Here is a 12876-nt window from a genome sequence, read left to right as displayed (position 1 = left end):
TGATCTGACCATTGGTGTAAGTGGAATATTAAAGTTTCCTCCTATTAATGCATCACTATGTACATCTCTCTTTATATCTAATGATAATTGCTTTAGCCCTGGCCAGTGTGGCTCAGAGTGTCATCCTGTAAGCAAACAGGTCACTGGTTTGATTCCCAGTCATGGCACATGCCTAGGTCGCAGGTTTGTTTCCGGGTCAGGGCACATACGAGGCAAAAGATCAATGTCTTTCTCCCTCGCCTCTCTCTCTAGAATCAATAACCATGTCCTGTGGTGAGGATAAAATAATTGCTTTATATATTTTGGTGCTCCTAGGTTGGTAACAAGAGATATAAGTATGGCTACACCCACTTTTCTCTGGATACCATTTGCCGTATCATCCTCTACCCCTTCACTTTGAGTCTGTGTTTGTCTTTGGAGCTGAGATGGTCTCTTGAAGGTAGCACATAGTCAGGTCTTTTTTTAAAAAATCCATCCAGCTATCTCTGTCTTTTGACTGGAGAGTTCAGTCCATTTACACTTATGGTGATTACTGATATATAAGGACTTACTACTGCCATTGTATCTTTTGTTTTCTCATTGTTCTGTATCACCATTGTTCCTTTATCCTTGTGTTTTTGTCTGCTCTTGTAGTTTGGTAGTTTTCTGTTTGTCTCCATTTCTATGTTTCATGTCTCAGCTCTGCATTTGTGTGGTTACCATGAGGTTTATATCAAGTGTCTCATGGATAAAAAGTCCTTTTTCATCTTTAGCATCTTAACCTTCATTCATCATACAAATTCCATCTTTTTCCTCCTCTCCTTTTTTGTTGTCACAAATTATGCCCATCTGTGTGTTCATTACCAAACTACAGTAGCTATAGTTATTTTAGTGCTTTTGCCTCCTTTTAACCTTTGTTATACAATTGTCGAACACCCTATTCTGAAAGAGTTGCTCTTTTCTGCTTCCATCACCTTACTCCAAGTTTTGTGCACTTTCATCTTGTTTCAGGTGAAGATCCTTTTAACATTTTTTATAATGAATAAATTACCCAAGCTTTTGTTTAAATCCTTTATTTCTCCTTTATATAAAGGGTAGTCTTACTGGGTATATTATTCTTGGCTAGTGGTTTCTGTCTTTCAATATTTTGAATATATGATTCCAGTCTCCTAGTTGTTGGGTTTCTGATGAAAAATCTGGTAACCTGATGGGGTTTCCTTTGTAGGTATTGTCTTTTTCCATGACTGCCTTCAACATTCTCTATCGTTAACTTTTTCAATATAATGTGTTGGAGAATGTCTTCTTGTACCTGTATGTCCAGTTCTTCCTTAAGTTAGGGAAGTTCTCGTCCGTTATTTTTTGAGTAGGCTTTCCGATCCCTTCTCCCTCCCTTCTCCTCCTGAGATACTCATTATCCTTATTGTTGTCCTTTCTAATAGAGTCCGCTAGTTCTTGTAGAGTTCTTTCATTTTTTAAAATTCTTAGTTCTTCTTCTACCTGAATTGTTCCTAGATTTTTATCCTGAGCTCACTAATTCTCTTTCATGTGGTCTCCTCTATGTCCAATACTTTCTAATGCATTCTTCATCTTATTTTATTGAATTCTTCAGCTGCAGAATTTTTTGAAAGTGTCAATTTCTATGATAAAGTACTGCTGATCATTAATTTTATTCAATGAGAACTGCCCTTCTAAGGTGTTTTTGTGTCTTGTTGACATTTCATGTGACTGATTCTGTGAATTCTCCATCACTCAGATCAGTCTTCCAGAACTTAGAATTTGATTTCTTGGTGGTTCATGTGACTGAGAGGTTGTTCCTGTGCAGGCGTATTTGAATTAGCAATATCTTTCTTAGGTGCCATTTTGATTTTATCAATTCAGTAGGTTGACAATTAGAGGTCACTTTTCCATAAATAGTGCTACAGCATAAATTTTTTTCTCTTACATGCTGTACTTGCCCCTCTGGGTGGTGACAGGGCTGTGATCATGGCAGTCACCACCTGGGTGACTGGGGGAGGTCAGTGTTTCTGCTGTGTCCAGGTCACCTGGGTATCAGGCAGCCACCACCCTGGTAGGGGATGTGGCTGGTTTGAGGGAGCCAGGTTCTCAGGTCCACTGCTACCTGGTTCCCATGGCAGCTGGTGCCACTGTGTTGTAGTCGGGAGGCCATAGACACGTTTTGACCGCTGCTGCCAGGCTCTTCCATAATCAGGGCAGAAAGCTGGATCCTCAGGGACCAAAGCAGCTTCTTGCCCACTGCCAGGCCACCTGATGGTTGTTACAATGTGAGTTGAGACTAGTCACTGCTTGTGCAAGGCTTGGGACCACTTAGCAAAAGGTACAAGGTACACAGAGGCCAGCACTCCTCTTCTCAGGGGTCTGTGTACCTTTAAGATTTGAGGCGAATCCACAGTATTGAGCGGAGACAGGTTGCTTGTGTGGAGCAGCTTACTGTTGGAGGCTCCGGCAGGGAATGCGTGTTGGGTAGGGCGAACAGTATTAACCAGATTAATGGAGAGCTTAGATTCGGTGCCAGCCTGCGACAATGGAAGAGTGACGCTCGCTCACACTTCCTTCCTGGGAGAGAGCTGCCTTGATCCCTGGCACTTTTCAAGCTGCTGCCCCTGCTAGTTTCAAGCAAGTTGAGTTTGTGTGTCCAGGCACAAGGCCCCTCAAGAGAACTGCCTGGGACCCCAGAAGTCCTCCATATCATTCAACCAAAACCCCACTGGTTTTTACAGCCAGATGTTACAGGGACTTCTTTTCCCAGCTCTGGTGTCCCGGGCTGGAGAATGCCGTGTGGAGCTGGAACCCCTTCTTCCTCAGGGGGAACCTCTGCAGCCAAAGTGTCCCTCCTGGTTTCTTAATCACCCACTGTGTGTGGGACCTGCCCGTTCCATATCTCCACCCTTCTTACCACTATTGATGTGGCTGCTTCTTTATGTCCTTGCTTGTAAGATTTCTGTTCAGCCGGCTTTCAGGTGGTTCTCCATGACTGCTTTCTATGATCTAGTTGTAATTTTGATGTGGTTGTGGAAGGAAGCAGGCATAATGTCTACCTATGTTGCCATTTGGATTGGAAGTCCTTCCTATGACTTGCTAAGTTAATTTTAATTATTCTGATTTCAAAAACATTATAAGCCATGTTTTATAACAAACAGATTGGTAAAATATACTCACCAATAAAAGCACTATCAGATTCCAATAATGAATTTTTCAAGAAATCATTAGTGTCATCTCTGGGCTAAAAAAAACATCATATATTAATTACTATTTTTACTAGTCCCACGTGGGAAAACATTCGTACTAAGAGGCATATGTTTCCACACTGTCCCAAAAACTAGCAAAATAGGATGGGGAGAGGGAAGACTGGCTGTTTCCCTCCCATACTACATTCCAGGGCTCAGAAAATATAGGAAAAATCCTTCTCTTAAGGGTTATGTTACTGCTGATGAAAACGGAATATGAAGCAATGAACCTAATTAAACATTATAAATCTTTAAATCATTGCTGAGATTCAGTCAGTCTTTCAGTAAATCTGTACAGTGCTCGATTTCTCCATGCTAGGAAATGGAGAAGCAGAAATGAGTAAAAGATTTTCTGCCCTGGAGCAGATCATAGTTCCGTGGGGGGAGAGGCCTGTCCTCTGATAATGGCAGCCTTATGGGGCCACGGTTGCCACAAAGGTATGGCACAGATCTACAGGGACCGGAGGAGGCTAAAAAAATAATGCTGGAGGAGTTGGGTTTCTAACAACACAAAATGAGAGGTAACTTCACCTCCCTGCACCCCCACACCAGATTCTAAGATGTGCTGGAACACTCCAGTTAAGAGCTGTCATTTTTCAAGGAAACACATTCTGCTGATTATCCTCCACACACTTAATTTAAATCTCCTTTTTAACACCATTGACTCTGCTGCTTTCCAGCTTGATAACTGTGAGGAGGAGGATGGCATCTAACGTTTACCAAATGGTCTGTGCCAGCTGTTCCTGCCCACCCTCTGTCCCGCACCACTGCCCTTCACACAGCTGAGCGGTGTGCTGGGGTCCACCTGGGCCCTAGCTTCTCCGTGACAGTCTCCCAGATTCATCTTATAGTTTCCATCTCATCCAGTTCCTAGGAAAATGAGGATCCCCAAATTTGAGCTTTTTTGTAAAAGCCAAGATAAACCCGTGTCTTATGCTGAGTTTCTACTCAACAGAATATGGTATTATCATCTTAACCAAAAATCTAAATGTTAAATTTGAATATACTTTCACTGAGAAATATGGTCACCATATATGAAGAAACCTGCCACCTGCACAGTATCCAGGACGAGGTGTCAGTACATCTCAGGCCACACAGTGTGGAGACAAGGAGCTCTAGTGTGCAGCCCGGGTTCGAATCTGGGTTTTACTGCTTGCTGGCTGGGACCATGGGCTAGCAGTGTCCTCTCAGATAAATAGGGATAAGCATGCCTTGGTGTGCCCTTCAGAGAAGTAAATGTTAAATACCTGGCACAGGTACAGTGTGTGCTGTGGTAGCTATTAGCAACATTGTCATCATTGTCAGTTTAAAACAAAGCACCCACAGCTACCAACTAGTAACCCCGAGCAACTAGCAACCTAGCCGGGCTTTACTTCTACAACCTGAAAATGAGGATAATACTTCCTGCACCAGTAATGTGTGTGAAAATTAAATTTATTTCCACACATGATCTTTTCACCCGAACTCTGTCTCCTATCTACCTACTTGTAAGCCACAACTACTTGTCTAATAGCCATCTCAAACTTACCACATCTAAAACTAAGTTCCTGATTTTCTCCCCCCGCCTTAACTTTTTTTTTTCTATTTTTCAACCTCTGTAAATAGCAACCCCCAACAAAAACCTTGAAGCCCATCTTTGCATCCTCGCATTCCCCACATTCATTACATCCAGAATCCTATCCGGTCTCCTTTGCACGTCCCCTGCTCTGGCCCAGGCTACATCACCTCTCTCCCCTAGATTATAGCTGTAGCTTCCTGTCCCCTCTGTCCTCAATGAATAGTAGTCAGTGATCATGGTAAAGCATGAAATAAATCACATCACTCCTTTGCTCAAAAACTTTGGAAGCTTCTCAACACATTCACCATGTAAAAGGCAATATCCTACGTCAGCCTGCGAGGCCCTGCGGTCCAGCCCATCCCCTGTCCCCCCTCCCTGGAGGACTCAGTGTTCTCCAGCCTCCCAGGCCTTCGCCCCCTTGCCCCACCCCAACTGGGGCCTCGGCTGTGTCCCACCTCCCTGAGGCCCTTGCTGGAATGTTACCTGCTTGCATGACCACTGTACTTCAAACTGCACACTGTTTCACCCTGGGACTCCCAGCACTCCCCAGGACCCCCTTCCCCAGCTATCTCTTCTCCAGAACTCCACAACTTAAGATACTAATTTTATATATTTGTTATTGTCGCTCCCTCTTACCAGAAAGTCAGTCCCCAGAGGGCAGGGATTTTTGCTCTTTCCGTTCACTCCTCTATCTCCAGCACCTTGAATAGTATCTGGTCCATAGTAAGTATTCAGTAAATATTTGTTGAGTGAAAATGGTTCATCCCTTACTTTTCTTCAGTCTTTGCACAGATGTCACCTCCTCAGGATAAGAGTGACACCCTTACCTTGCTTATTTTCTGTACAGGCCTGACCACTACAGCTAATACTGACAGCAAACACTTATACTACACACTCATTATGGGCCAGGTCCTATTCTAGGGGCTCTTAATGTAATACCTCAATTCTCACAATGCTTGAGTTCTTTATTACTTTTTTAATAAACATTAAATTATTATATGCTAGGCCATTAATATGTGTCTTGCAAATATTAATGAATTTAATTCTTATGACCACCCACAGAGGCAAGTACAGTTAACCCATTTCACGGATTAGGAAGCTGAGTCACAGAAAGATTAAATAACTTGCCTGAAGTCACACAGCAAAAAACAAACTAGAGTCTTGTTCTTAGCTCTTTTAATATGCTTTCTCTACTAGTACATCTCTAGCTATCCACTGCACTGATGAGACAAGATTTAAAATCCTTAATTCAATATGCCTGAAAATTCAAAATTGGAATAGTCACTGGTCATGTTCCTAAAAAATTTTATCCCCCAAAAACGAGCTTGAAAAATTAGAACTGGTCCCTTACCATTCCGTGGTCTCGTGTTTTAGTGTTTGGGATGGCATCCGGGTCCACTGTCGTCAATGGAGAACAAAAACAAATGAAAAGGTTAGAAAACATTTAAAAAGTAGAATAAATTTTAGAGTATCTTTTGTAACTAACTCTGATAGAAATTACTTTTCAACCATCACATTACAGGATGTTTTTATTACTTGCTTACGAATAAATGCAACCCAGTATTCATTCTAGCTGGATAAAACCCCTGTTCACGTTAATCAATATGAATAAATAAAATCAGTGTGAATTTGAACCTGATGCCTACAGAAAAAAAAAACAATGCAGGATTCTTCACCATCTTCTCAGAGTTCTACAGTCTGTGTAGAAAGTTGTTAAGTGGTATTAGTGGGGGCTTCCACACATCTGATCAAAGGAAGCTAACTCACTTCCAGCCCCCTGGCCCAGGGGCAAAGATTTTGAATCGGGTATCCCCAAGGCCCCTCTACAATGCGACCAGCATCTCTGCATGTTCTTCTGAATAGTGCATTTTCTCCTTTTAGATACTGCTACCGGGAACAAATAGATAGCCTGTATTCGCACACCTCCTCAGACTATCTTATAGACATGTTTGTGATCGTCTTACAGTTAAACTATATGCTTGTGAATTGAGGTGTCAGAGTGTTTGTTAGAAGCTGAGGTGAGTGCTGTTGGGGACAGATACCCTCGGTGCTAAAATGCACCTGTGTCCAACTGGGGACTACTTTTGGGTCTACCAGAGAAAAATTCCACTGAAACAGACAGAAAGGTTGAAGAATGTACCTGCTTCTCTCTCCTCTCCTGACAACATGCCCACTGTTTATCACAGAATTTGGATTATCCTGCTGTCACAGATTCCGTGGGTGATCTACGGAACCACTGTTTAAAATTCTGTGTCAGGTGGAAAGAAAACTTCCCCTACATCAGTCGTCACCCAAGTCTTCAGACCTGTGATACAGGCCTAAAAGGCCCCATGCCTCTTACTCCTGTGATCCCCTCACGTGGTCGAGAAAGGCTCCTCAGATGTGCAGGCCACAGCAGCCTGCCAAGGTAGGGCCTGAAATTTTCCTAAATACAACCAACAGGACCAGCGCTTCCTAATCTCGTTACATAACTTGCATTTTTATGAGTCATGTTCTATGGCCACCTTCAAAGGCCTGAAGGCTGGCAGAGCTGGTGACACACGTGTGAGAGGCATGCAGTCACCCACCCCGTCAACAGGGATCACAGATGCTCTGACGCAACCAGCCAGAGTGGGGCTCACTCTGCCTCCAGGTACCGACCACCCCGAGTTACACTCACAAGGGACCCTGGCTTCCTCCCTTGCAGCATTCATTGTCAGCCTTACACTTTTTAACATATGACTTCTCCAACAGAATATAAGCTGATACTTTGGACTTAGTGCCATATCAAAATTTAAAACACACACACAAGAGAGAAATGCCCTACAGGGCACTGAATGTTTGCCCAGCACTCCTTCCCTTGGGTCCTAGTTCCTGGTGCCACGGGGCCTAGTCCAGGCACTCAGTCCTCCTGGTTATAAGTGAATGGCTAGGCCCTGCTCGTGCATGGATACCTGACCCCAGCTGAGCCAATCAGAGCCTTTTATGGGACTGAAGGCCAAAGGGTCATGAGATAACAGAGCTGCCAGCAGAAGGAGCCCACTTGGGACTGAAATTAATACAAAAGATGGAGAAAGAAAGCAGGCAACAAAACCCATTGCTCCTGTTGGAAATAGTAATGATTATTTCTTACCTTCAGCACTCTCCTGCATTTTCAGTCTGTTCAGCCTCTTCTGCTGCGCTCTCAACAGGGCTTGCTGCTGAATCTCTAAGGTGTAATGATCTCTTGGAGGATCCGGGTACATAAGTTTCAGATCAAGTCGTGTTTCTGAATCTGGTAAAAAAAATAAAAGTTATAAAATTTAAATATTCAAACAAGATTTTCTGAAACTTCACTGTAACATATGAGTAACGTTAATTTCAAAATCAAGGAACAATATAATGGGGCATCACCAAAGTCAAAGGACATTAAAATCATAATAAAACTAAACACAAAGTCAGTATTCTTTAAAGAAATGCCTTTTCACAAAACTAGCAACATTGTAAAGAAGCCTCCAGAACAAGCAACAGCTTACTGATGCATTTGCTCTCCCCACCACACGTCTCCCTCGAGATGCCACTCAGAGCAGACAGCGGGCAACCGAGGACAGATACAGCCCACAATCTGTTGTGTGGCTGAAACACGGGCAGCCGTGAGGCAGTGTACTCACAGCCAATCCCTGTTACACAAAGGAAGAATGGAAATATTATGTATTGGCCAATTAATATCTTAGCCCTTGCAAATATGCAAAAAGCAAGATAAAAGCAGACTGGCTAGAACTTTAGGAGGCACATCATTACTGGAGGAAATAATGCTTAAGAATTCACCTATGCTCCCTAAGCACTGGGCGGGGGGGGGGGGGGGGGGGGGGGCTGGGATGGGAGTAAAAGAAAACTATTTGAACAATTAAAATTTTTTTAAATGTTAAAAAAAAAAGAATTCACCAATGCTTCAAATTCAGAAAGATCAATTTATCAGAATGAAAATGTTAAACATCAATTTTTTAAATCTTGAGAATATAAATAGTTCATACATTCTAAAAGCCTTGAAAATATTCCTTTCATCCACTCATTATACAGCTGTATTATAATTTAAAGAAATGATCCTAACTATGTAAAAAGCTTTATGATGATCAGAAATTGTCAAAATAATAGTGAAAAATGGAAACCATGTAGAATACCTAAGATCTGAAAAATGGTTAAGAGCAAGGTTAACAGAAGAGACCCTGGACACAAACTCAGTGGGACTGGGCCCTGACTTCACTAACTTCAGACTTGGTTTAAACATGAGATATTAGGACTTCCAGCAAGATGGAGGCATAGGTGGATGCACCGTACCTCCATGCACAACCAAGATTAGAACAACAACAATTTAGAGCCAGAATAACACCCAGGACTGACAGAGAATTTATCTGAATGGAGGTCAGACAGCCAAGAGGCTGAAATGGACCCGTTCATCCAAACCAGTAAGAGGGGAGGAGAGGCGGAGAGGGTGCAGGTCGCGGAGATCAGGGAGAACTGCGCGCAAAAGGCAACTGGGAGTGCATAAGCCCTCTGGGACGTGCAAGTTTGCAGCGGTGGACCCTGAGTACCCAAATGGTAGCTGGCGGACCCAGTGAGGCAGCGAGTGTGGACCAGGGCAGAGCATGCAGCCCAGGATCCCAGAGAAGGGACTGAGATCCCAGGAGAACAGAGCTACCGCCATTGTTCCCTCCCGCCCCCGCCCCCACGTACAACGTCACAATCCAGCGACTGGGGTGCCCAGCCCAGGTGAACACCTAAGGCTCCGCCCCTCACCGTAACAAGAGCAACCAGACCAAGAAAAAAAAAAAAGGGAGAGACAGAAAGAGATATGTCTCCAACAGAAGAACAGATCAGTCCCCCAGGACTCATCCTTCTGAGCGACCAAGAGATAGCCAATCTATCAGATGCACAGTTCAAAACACTGGTGATCAGGAAACTCATGGAATTGATTGATTTTGGGCACAAATTAGATGAAAAAATGCAGGTTACCATAAAAGAGATGAAGGAAGATGCACGGAGAACCAATAGTGAAGGGAAGGAAACTGGGACTCAAAACAATAGAGTGGACCAGAAGGAAGGAAAAAACAACTAAGCAGGAAAGAATGAAGAAATAAGAATTCAAAAAAACGAGGAGAAGCTTAGGAACCTCCAGAACATCTTTAAACATTCCAACATCCGGATTATAGGGGTATCAGAAGGGGATGAGGAAAAGCAACAGATTGAGCACATATTTGAACAAATAATAAAGGAGAACTTCCCCATTCTGGCAAAGGAAATAGACTTCCAAGAAATCCAGGAAGCTCAGAGAGCCCCAAAGAAGTTGGACCCAAGAAGAAGCACACCAAGGCACATCATAATTACATTAGCCAAGGTAAAAATGAAGAAGAGAATCCTAGAAGCAGTAAGAGATAAGGGGACAGTAACCTACAAAGGAGTTCCCATCAGACTGTCAGCTGATTTCTCCAAAGAGACCTTACAGGCAAGAAGGGGCTGGAAAGAAATATTCCAAGTCATAAAAGACAAGGACCTACATCCAAGATTGCTCTATCCAGCAAAGCTCTCATTTAGGATGGAAGGGCAGATAAAGTGCTTCTCAGATAAGGTCAAGTTAAAGGAGTTCATCATCACCAAGCCCTTATTTTATGAAATGTTAAAGGGACTTATTTAAGAAAAGAAGATACAGAAAAAACATGTATAGTAAAAGGACAACAAACTCAAAATTATTAACAACCACACCTAAAGCAAAACCAAAAGAAACTAAGCAAACAACTAGAACAGGAACAGAACCACAGAAATGGAGGGCACATGGAGGCTTAGCAGCAGGGGGGTGGGAGGAGGAGAGAGGGGGAAAAGGTACAGCAAATAAGTAGCATGGAATGTAGGCTGAAAATAGATAGGAGGAGGGTAAGAATAGTATGGGAAATGTAGAAGCTAAAGAACTTATAAGTATGACACATGGACATGACTAAAGGGGGGATGTGGGTGGGAGAGGGTGTACAGGGTGGAGGGGAGTGAAGGGGGGAAATGGGACAACTGTAATAGCATAATTAATAAAATATATTTTTTAAAAAACATGAGATATTAACAACTAAGTCATACAACGAATGAGAATTTGATGTCATAATTACAGGGAAATGAATGGTTCAGTTTTATGGTTTAAACCTTTCTGGTCTTAAGGCCTCTTCATTCTCTTAAAAGTTGAGGACTTTAATATCTGTCTCTCTCTTACACACACCATCTTAGAAAATCAACACTAACAAGTTTTTAAAACAGGGGTATAGACGCGCACAAATTCTGTTAACTTCAGACCAGTGAAGTCATCACATGCCATGGAGAGAATAAAAATGAAACACACAAATAATATCTTAGTTGTAATAAAAACAGTTTTCACCTCACAGGTTCCCTGACCAAACTGCCTTAACACAATGCCTGGAATATAGTAAATAATCAATAAATTATAGCACAAAAATTAACTACAGTGTATGTAATTGATAATACTTGTAAATCTAAGAAAATAAAAAGAGAAAATAACAATTATGTCTTTTTTTACATTTTTTCTTTAAATTAGTCTCAGAAAGACTAGAAAACATCCAGAAAGTGATTTTCCCCTCTTTTATCTGTCTATTCAAAACTCCCTGCAATAGATACTACTTTTTAAAATAAGAAAAAGAGTGGGAAGTCTGGTTTAGCTGGCAGAGGCCATCAGCGCACACGTCCAGCAGTCTGCTCCCCGAATCCGGCGCTCACTCTGTGGAAAGCCCCTGAAGAAGTACCACACGCAACACTGATTTTCGCTCTGCTCGGCCCATGTACCTTGGCGGTGCTCTTTCCCCAGTAAGCCTTCTCTCCTCCTACAACTACATCAAACCTTCTCTACTCTCTTCCTTCAAACATCCTGCATTTCTTCCTGTCTACTCAGGGGCCCTGGTCGCTCCCACTCCTGTGTCTGAACCCTTTCCTATTAACAGCTCTACATATTAGCATCCAGAAAGTTCCTCCAGCTCTGGACCCTTCTCTCCTTCCCAGCCTACTTCCAAGGCTTGTTCTGTGCTAATTCTTCCAACATGTTGCCTAATTATTTGGCTTCTGATCCCATAATTCCACAGAAAAGACCTAGCTGAAGTCACCAATGGCTTCTCACCCAACTGACACTGTCCAATATTCATCTGAGACCATGCTTCTCCGACGCATCCTCTTCCCTCAGCTCTCAGGATACCACATTCTCCAATCATGCTGGCTTTTCCTTCTTAGTATCTTTCCTGGGCTCCTCTTGCTCTGTCCACCCTCCATGAAATTCTAAGGGCCATTCTTCACACTTTGCTGTGCGATTCGATCAACTGCCGAGGCTCTAACAGCATAGTCAGCCAAGGTAAGGCTTCAGACGGGTGGACTGAAGAACTACGTTATGCCAAGTATTATTCACTTAAAACTCAGATCATAAATAAAACCCTTACTTTAGAAAAAGGATATGAACATGTCTAAAGATCCCTGAATACGGGTAGAACTCTCTTGCCATACCTTTAAAAGACAGTGTTCTACTCACCTCTGTCTTTCAGCTCATTAAAGTCATAAATATTCTGAAGAGTGGCAGGGTCTAAGCCCTTCGGGGACTGTCTTCTGACAGGAGCCTGCAACCGATGTCGAGCCATGTCAAATACATCCATGGGGTTCCTTTCTCTTTTCCTGTAAGTGACACATTATGATAAATGTATGTTCTATGGGAAGAAATTCTAGTTCATGTTTCAGTCAAGAAATGTAGCATCTTTCATCAGAGTATATTATAAACATTCTAATATCTGTTACTTCAATGCCTTTTATTGAAAAACTAGGGTATTTATAAGGTCATTGTTTATAAACTTTCAAAGTACCAGATGCAAAGTACTTTGTTGTAAGAGTAAAATGATTTAGCTTTACATTAAGATGTTCATGTCATAGAAGGACCAGTCTTTGAGGTCAGAGACACCAAGATTCAAAGGCCTGCTCTGCTGCTTATTAGCAATTTAGCTTTGATTTCAGCATCTGTGAGAGGCAGACAGTACCTACCCCTTTTATTTAGTCTTAAGAGTATGAGGATTAAGTGCAATTATATACTGTAAGTACCCAGCATAGTGC

The 12876-nt window shown here is 42.5% G+C and overlaps 1 protein-coding gene across 15 annotated transcripts in view; it reads right to left on the bottom strand.

The window, feature by feature from the left end:
- The window catches only part of CSPP1 (centrosome and spindle pole associated protein 1), a 92676-nt gene that overhangs the window by 6964 nt on the left and 72836 nt on the right, over positions 1–12876 (bottom strand). For 14 of the 15 annotated variants that reach the window (XR_004904374.1, XM_036031195.1, XM_036031188.1 and 11 more), the window contains 4 exons: positions 12308–12447; positions 7895–8035; positions 6134–6180; positions 3157–3220 (listed from right to left, as the gene is read on the bottom strand). Coding sequence is in view for 14 of the 15 variants with exons in the window: in XM_036031195.1 (XP_035887088.1) it covers positions 3157–3220; positions 6134–6180; positions 7895–8035; positions 12308–12447 (392 nt within the window). In the remaining variant the exon portion in view is untranslated. Of the gene's footprint in view, positions 1–468; positions 2245–3156; positions 3221–6133; positions 6181–7894; positions 8036–12307; positions 12448–12876 lie in introns of those variants that run through there. The other variant, XM_036031196.1, reaches the window with a different exon arrangement.

The sequence above is a fragment of the Phyllostomus discolor genome, chromosome 7, assembly GCF_004126475.2.
Source record: "Phyllostomus discolor isolate MPI-MPIP mPhyDis1 chromosome 7, mPhyDis1.pri.v3, whole genome shotgun sequence".
In the NCBI taxonomy this organism is placed as follows: domain Eukaryota; kingdom Metazoa; phylum Chordata; class Mammalia; order Chiroptera; family Phyllostomidae; genus Phyllostomus; species Phyllostomus discolor.
Note: the sequence above shows the minus strand (reverse complement) of the source record. Positions and strands in the feature narration are given on the sequence as shown.